The following is an 8544-nucleotide window of genomic DNA, read 5'->3' as shown; positions in this document are numbered from 1 at the left end:
CACCGAACGCTGACATGGATTACAGGATATTTAACGTGCGTATTTGATCTTCTGCATGCGTTTACACACGAAGGGGGTTCAGGCACTAGCAGGTCTGCACATATGTTGACCTGGGAGATCGTAAAAATCTCCATCCTTTACCCACCAGGCGCCGTCACCGTGATTCGAACCCGGGACCCTCAGATTGACAGTCCAACGCTTTAACCACTCAGCTATTGCGCCCGTCGCACTGCGTTCAGACAAATCTACACACACTACACCACATCTGCTAGGCAGATGCCTGACCAGCAGCATAACCCAACGTTCATGTCAGACCCTGAGTGCATGCATTTATTTGTGTACTTATCACAGTGGACTTCTTCCACAGAATTTTGCCAGAGGACAAACTTTTTTTTTTTGTTGCCATGGGTTCTTTTTCAGTGCGCCAAGTGCGCGTTGCACACGGGACCTCGGTTTATCGTCTCACCAAAGACGCTCAGTTTGATCGTCAGTCAAACATTGGAGAAAAGGCGAGAGCGGGAATCGAACCCAGACCCTCACGGACACTGTATATGCAGATAAGCGTCCTCAACCATTCTACCCCCTTCATTACGGTAAAATTCTATCAGTGAACTACCCCCTTCACCATTTTCTGTTTTAGCACTTTGCTGTTATTTACATTGACGTGATTGCAATTGACCACGTTTAGCATATGGCGATTAAAAAAAAACAAAAAACATTTATTTTATTTTTATTTTGAAATCTTTTTCCTTCACTCACCAGCAGAAGAAGACAAAAAGACGACTTTCAAACCATCAGCGTCTGATGCGCTGACGACATTAAAGTTGAAAGTTAATGCGGAATGTATCTCATAGAATCCCCTTGTAAATGTCAACACAGTTGTATTTGTCAAGCTGCTTAGATCCATGCTCAGTTCAGGGCAGCTGTAAGTGCGTATAATATCTGGATAGAAACGCCTTCCTCCTTTATACTGCCGGGCATGAACACCGACACCGCAGCAATCAGTTATTTGAAACTTCACGATACTCCCAAGTGGGACTTCAAGCTGGAGATAACATTCTCCAGAACTGATATTGCTGAATGTAACAGATATATTTATATTGGCTTCTACAACGGATGGTGTCGTTAAACATTGTTCTTCTTCATCAGTAACAGGTGAACTGGTTGGGGATGTATCGTTTCTCTTCCTGTTGTTTTGATGGACGTCATTTTTCTGTGTCACGTTTTCGCCGGTCGACAAAGTGCACGTGATCAGATTCACAAGAAGAGAAAGTCTTACAAATAGAGATGATGTGATTCTCTTTTGAAACATTACGATATCTTAACAGTCTACCTTCATTGCACTTCTGATTTTCACCTCAGACAAAATATGATGAAAATACTTCATACATAATAAGTTGTTGGGAAAAAACCCAACTAACATCCTACCTATATGTTATTTAGCATATTGCGATTAAAAAACAAATAAACAACTTTTGTGATTCGTTCTGACTGAAGTTAGTGAAAACGGATTCAGTCTGCCACTGAAGCACGTGCCAGCTGTGTTTTGTGGTGATTGTGTAAAAATGGCATCAGGTTGGTTTCTTTTGTAGCGTGAAAAATGTGTGGGAGGGGATGGTGGAATGGTAAAACGTTTATACACGCGAGCTTGTGTGTGTGTTTGGATATGTATGTGTGTGTGCGTGTGCATGTGGGTGTACAGGTGTGTGTGTGTGCATGTGTGTGTGTGTGTACACGTACGTATGTGTATGTGTGTATGTGTATGTACACGTGTGTGTGGTGGGGGGGAGTATGTGTGTGTGTGTGTGTGTGTGTGTGTATTTGTCTGCGAGCATGTGTGTGTTTGTGTGTGTGTGTGGATGCATGTGCATGCGTGTGTGTATTTGTGTGTGTGTGTATGTGTGTGTGTGTGTTTCTGTGCGAGCGTGTGTGTGTGTGTGCGTGTGTGTGTTTCCGTGCGACCGTGTGTGTGTGTGTGTGTGTGTGTGTGTGTGTGTGTGCAGACGTATGTATGTACTGATACAAACACTTAACACATAGTTGGATTCATGTGTGCTGGTATAGCGAGACACACACACACACACACACACACACACACACATACACACACATCAAACACACAGATATGCGCGCGCGCACACACACACACACACACACATACACAATGACATACACACACACGCGCGCACACGCGCAAGAGTGGTCCTTATAACGTTGGCAGCTGTAGAAGTGTATTCCTTTTTAGTATAATTTGGGAATGCTATTCTGCAATATTGTCCAAGTGGTTTGGGAATAATAGTTCAATGACAATATAAAACGTACTTCCTTTTTAAAAAAATCTACACGTATTAACCTTATATGCTGCCTTTCATTAATATTCGAGGAAGAAAGACAGAAATGTATATGCTGCATTTGTACATTAAAAAAAGAGTATTTTATCTCCCTAGACATGATGGACTCTAGCAGTGCACGGAACTCAAAGCGTGGAAAGTAGGATTCTTGTTTTATCAAGGTTATGAATACTTCGTCGTTATGTATTCGTGTTAACTACGAGTTTATGGAGATGTTTGAAACTCCTGTAGGAGTGAAACAAGGATGTGGTTCATGCCCAATGCTATTCTCTGTTCTCAGTCTTCATATACCAGTTAACAATGCATGTAGATTTAACTCTCTCCATACGAACGGCGAAAGAGACGACGTTAACAGCGTTTCACCCCAGTTACCATCATCAAAATATTGCAAGCGGAACGCTCTTATACTGAAGAGGTGAATGTTGACAAAGAATACCACAATTCTGACGACGGAAGCTAAAGGTTGGGTCATTCAGACAACCACTGGACATCCGAGGGGTCTGTGTAGAGGAGAAGAGAGGACTGGCCGTACTGAGTGAGTTAAAAGGGAAAACACTGGGTTCAGTGACTCCCACATGTCACAGAGCTCTGTATCTCATTATTTGCTGATGGTGTAGCATTGCTGCCAACCACGCAATGTGATCTTCAGTATCAGCTGATGTTTTAACGAAATGCCGAACAAAAATTCCTAACAGGGGTTGAGAGGGAACGTCATCCAAATGTGTAAAATAATCCCACACTTTGGCTCATGTCTCAATCTCCTGCCCCACGGGAATTTAAAAAAAGAAAGAAAAAGGTTAAAGTGATGCACAGAGTGGGTGACTAAGTGAGTAAGAGAGAGAGAGAGAGAGAGAGAGAGAGGAGAGAGAGAGAGAGAAGACAATAGTATATTTGTCAGGCCTCTGGCCCATAACAATTAAGGTGTGGGCCACGAACAAAAATGTTACGTATTGAATCAAATAGTGTGAACAATATATCGATGCGCATATGACTCTTACAAGCTCACACACACACGCACACACACAATTATCTCTCTCCCTCCTCTCCCCTCCTTCACACACATGCACGTGCGCATATACACACCCACACACCGCTCCAGCAAAGAGAGACAGACAGACAGACAGACAAAGAAAGAGAGAGAGAAGAAGAAGAAGAAGAAGAAGAAGAAGAAGAAGAGAGAGAGAGAGAGAGAGAGAGAGAGAGAGAGAGAGAGAAATTAATGTTAGATTCAGTGAGACACAGACAAAGGCACACGTTAAAAGCAAATGTAAATTGAAATGATGGAAGAAACAACAACTTCCGTCACAGTTTTCGTGATGAAAAAAGGCATAGCATCCTGGGTTTCCTTGCTGGGACCGTATTCAAGAGAGACCATCGTGCCTGCAGGTAAATGTGTGCCTGCAGGTAATCTGCCTGAGGCAAGGCAAACTGCCCGATGGTTAGCAATATCCGGTATTCAGGAACACAAAAGCCTAACCTGCAGGCAATTTACCCTTACTATCTGCCAAGGGTGACTGCCCACGAAGCAGAGGTAAATATGACGAATCCTTTTGTTGCGTTGGTTTTGTTAAGGGAAAACAGGAGAGACCTTGTCTTGAATATGGCTTGATTTTATCCTTTGTTGGTTTCGCAGTCGAGAATGACGTATTGAGACTAGCAAACGTCATTATAGGTCACATGAACTACGTATGTAACTGTGAAGTGAGTGCACTTGTAGACAATAAATCATGGAATGCCGGAAGATTGCAGATCGTCAAAAGTGGCACACGCGAGACAAGTTACTGATCGATGCTTTGCCGCTGAAGCTTTATTTTTACTATGCTGGCAATGGAAGTGATCTTGAAGGCCTCAGTGAAGGGCAAGGATCGAGCCGACCTCGACGGATACAAGATACCTCCTTTGAAAGGAGACAACAACAGTCCTTTCAACAAAAGAAGATGTAAAACCGAAAGAGCACCCTTGCATACACAAAGAGAGGACAACACTTGTTCGTTGTTTTTTTCAATGAGTTCTGTTTAATAATGGTCGTTTTATAAACAAGGTGTCAACCATTCCTTTAATCATAACAGATGAACAGATGCATCATTTTTTTTAATGTTGAGAAACATCTATCAATAGTAAAATATAGACAGCACAAACCAACAACACAACCCTTCCTTTAATTTGCGCACTGTCTCTGAAAGCACATGTAATGACTGCGGTCTGTATAAAATTGATTCTATTTACAAGACACTGCAAATGAATGATAGCCACAGACTGACACAGAGAACGGGCACAGGAGACAGACGTATAGACAGGCAGATGACTTCTTCTTCTTCTGCGTTCACTCGTATGCACACAAGTGGGCTTTTACGTGTATGACCATTTTTACCCCGCCATGTAGGCAGCCATACTCCGTTTTCGGGGGTGTGCATGCTGGCTATGTTCTTGTTTCCATAACCCACCGAATGCTGACATGGATTACAGGATATTTAATGTGCGTATTTGATCTTCTGCTTGCATACACACACGAAGGGGGTTCAGGCACTTGCAGGTCTGCACATATGTTGACCTGGGAGATCGTAAAAATCTCCACCCTTTACCCACCAGGTGCCGTCACCGTGATTCGAACCCGGGACCCTCAGATTGAAAGTCCAACGCTTTAACCACTCGGCTATTGCGCCCGTCAGACAATAGACACAGACTAGAGGCACAAACATGATGATAGTCTCAATCTGAAAAAGCACAAAAAGCAGCAGTAAGAAAAAGATAAGAGCAAATACTGGACAGAAAGTGACCATATGTCTGTGTATTTTTCTGTGTGGGGGTGTGTGTCTAAGACAAGAAAGTATTCTCCAGTGTCACACATGCAAACACGCTAACCCAAATACGCATGCATGTTCATGCGCACAGGCAAAACACGGTCGAGTGAGTGAGACTGACTGAATAAAGGAACAGACTGGGAGAGATATCTACACACATACGCTTGTATAGTATGTACATATATACACATATACATATATGATATACACACACCCGTAGAGAGTTTGTCCATACATACATGTATAAAACTTATGTATACACACATGCCAACACAGACACCCACTTTCTCTGTTCCTAAAACAGCAAACTAAAACACACAAAACACAGATCATTGAGCACACAATATCAATACTTCAAACTATCCCAGTAACGATAGTATTAAAAAACAGTAACAGAAAAAACGTTCTTCTCACAATGCCTGTAAATCCAGCTAATGTTCATTATTCTTAAAGTCATTGTTTTTGCTTGCATTTTTTTTTTTTCATATTCTTTTTTAGATGTAGTGGTGGTGGTGCACATTCCACACAAACTGCACACGCACGCACACACATAACTCACATACTATTCTGCAAGTTTCTTCGCTTGTACAACCCCACTCGTCAGTCTTGCCCAGTATATACGCTAACATACGCTCTCTCCCCACAATACACAACATGCTTACTACTGTACACCACTGCACTGTCACCCGATACATGTAATACTTGGCAGTATTCTCTCCCCCACCCCCCCAACCCCACCCCCATTAGACCTTCATTGGTTGTCTGGACGCTAGTCTTTCGGATAAGATGATTAATCCACAGTAACAACAAGGTTGTCTCTGGCAAAATTCTGAAGAAAAATCCACTTTGAGAGAGGAAAAGAAACACACACACACACACACACACACACACAGAAAAAAGGTGGCATTGCACTGTGGCTACACGCCCTCTCCCTGTGAAGAGCAGCCAGAATTTCACACAGAGAAATCTGTCGTGACAAAAAAACAAAACAAAAAAAACACGAAAAACAACATGCAAACTTCTTCACACCACTGTACAACTGCCTGTTTCAAGTCAGACATTTCAGACTTTTTTTTCTTTCACTCATGCCAATCAGTTATGTTGAAGAAAACCCAGACATTCATCATTTTGGTTCAAAAGTCTTGTGCTCCAGGAAAAAAACCCACAAACAAACAAAAAAAACCCTGCAAAACAGGTTAAGTTCTTTAAGGGCAATGCATGGTACTGTCGGTTAGTCTCACCTTCAAAATAAAACCATTTATTAAAAGAAAAGATTAAAAAAAAAAATTGTTTGTGAACTATTATCTTCAGGAGTTTAAAAAGACTTAACTTCAGCACAAAATATACATGCGGATGTGTGTGTGTGTGTGTGTGTGTGTGTGTGTGTGTGACTGAAAGCCTGACTAAATGACACAGGAAACGAATGATGAGTGCTTACAGAGGCAGATGTAAGATGGCTCTATCCAGCTAGACAGCCTCATATGCAAATGACTGTGTCTGTAAAGCGATTAAAGTTTGGTCTCTGATCAAAGACGGGCGCTACATAAGTATCACTGATAATAATAATACTAATAACAACAAATGTATGGATTCCTACTGACCAATGAAGCGCAAGACATTGCACATGTGAAAAAACATAACAACTGCCTTTTAACCCACACAAGGGGATGCCTCCAAGCCGCAGTGTAAAATGGGTTTTTTGACCCACGTTACATGCTCTTGGCAAATTAACTACAGAATGCATTTGTTCTTATTCTTCTTTGTTAATTGTTTCTGTGTGTGTGTGTGTGCATCTATTTGTGTGTGTGTGTGTGTGTGAGAGAGAGAGAGAGAGAGAGAGAGAGAGTGTGTGTGTGTGTGTGTGTGTGTGTGTGTGTGTGCAGCATGTGAATGAGCGGATATGTTCCAACTCAATGAGGCGAAATGTGATTTAAATTTTTTTCTAACCTTTTCTGGTGTTTTTCTTTCAATCTTGCTTTTTTCTTTTCTTTTCCTGGACACTTTTTTTTTTCTAACCCTTATCTCCCTATCATGGCATGTATCATACTTGGGGAGAAATCTGTTCCTCACACACAATTCCAAGAACTTTTGCTTTAAGAAGCACACGACAATTAAACATCAAAACAAACAAAAAATCACAGTGTAAAATAAAAATCTTCATATCACAAGTATGTATGTATGTGTCTGTGCATACCACCAGCTTGCATGAATATGTATGTCTGTGTATGTGTGTGTGGGAGGGCGGTGCGTGCGTGCATGCTTGCATGTTTGGGTGCATTCGTGTATGCACGCTTATGTGTGTGGAGTGTGTCTGTGTGAGTGTATAATAAGGTATACTTTAGTGATTTATTGACGCAGACAAGCACGGAACAAAATACATCACTACAAACCAATGACAAACTCTGCATTCAAATGACTGGTTAATATCACTGACTTCAACACTTGAAACTTGTGGGCAAGGCTGATGAGCAAATGTCCTCCTTTCCCCACCGGACACAAACACCCGTCGATGCCCGTTAATTCTCACTCTTCATTATCGTTTGTCCACATTTTGCAGATTCCCAGTCTGTTACGGCAGATTATTGGCAGCAAAAACTGTAGATTGTAATTCTTATGTTGACAGACTTTAGACACTGATCAACGTTTTAAAATTCACAACTTTTATCAGTGAACAATTCTGATAAAAGTTGTGAATTCAGTTCACAGTACTGGAATTTCTACTCCAAAATGAGAGCTTTGCTTGAGCCAGCTGAACAACTTGCGAAGCATTATCCTCTTTTCTTTGTAACTCTAGAACCATTGTCCGTGTATGTTCCAGGAACCTTGGAACTTTTAACTATGTGCTTTTCAGTACGTTATTGTCTGTGAGTGCCCATACTTTTTGACTTGTTGCTTCTTGCAGGATATCACCTGTGGAAACTTCCAGGAAAAATAAAATCCTGAAACTTCTACTTTTCTCTCAACCTGCACCTGATAAATGTTCAGGGGGGTATGACAGTCAGACCTCTCTTCACGCATTCCCACACTTGTCAGGGTACGACAATCAAACGTCTCTCAAACGCATTCAAATGCTGTCACACGTGCTTAAGCTTTTCACAGTAAAAAAAAAATCCAACACCTTTTGCCGCCAATAGTTCACCATGGATGAGAAGTGAGAGACTTTGCCGGCCGATTTTTCACCCAGCCACCTGACGACGACAACGACGACGACAATGATGATGATGCAATTCACAAGGACGGCCATTCCCTGCTGGCTGGCTATAACTGTCGTTTGAACTGCGGAGCGTTGAGCGGGATGGAGGTGTAGTACAAAACAAAGGCTGCGGAGGTCTGCCAACACAAAGTCTACACAGTGTCAGTCTGCCACAAATGTATTTAATAATAATAATAAT

At 41.8% G+C, this 8544-nt stretch overlaps 1 protein-coding gene across 2 annotated transcripts in view; it reads right to left on the bottom strand.

Moving 5' to 3' along the window:
• Positions 1 to 4345: 4345 nt before the first annotated feature.
• Positions 4346 to 8544, bottom strand: part of LOC143278159 (ubiquitin carboxyl-terminal hydrolase 8-like) — a 56587-nt gene continuing 52388 nt past the window's right edge. For both annotated transcript variants that reach the window (XM_076583208.1, XM_076583209.1), the window contains exon 28: positions 4346 to 8482. In XM_076583208.1, coding sequence (XP_076439323.1) covers positions 8411 to 8482 — 72 coding nt within the window. In that variant the 3' untranslated portion in view covers positions 4346 to 8410. The remainder of the gene's footprint in view (positions 8483 to 8544) is intronic.

Source organism: Babylonia areolata, chromosome 35 (genome assembly GCF_041734735.1).
Source record: "Babylonia areolata isolate BAREFJ2019XMU chromosome 35, ASM4173473v1, whole genome shotgun sequence".
In the NCBI taxonomy this organism is placed as follows: Eukaryota; Metazoa; Mollusca; class Gastropoda; order Neogastropoda; family Buccinidae; genus Babylonia; species Babylonia areolata.
This window is presented reverse-complemented; position numbering and strand designations above follow the sequence as displayed.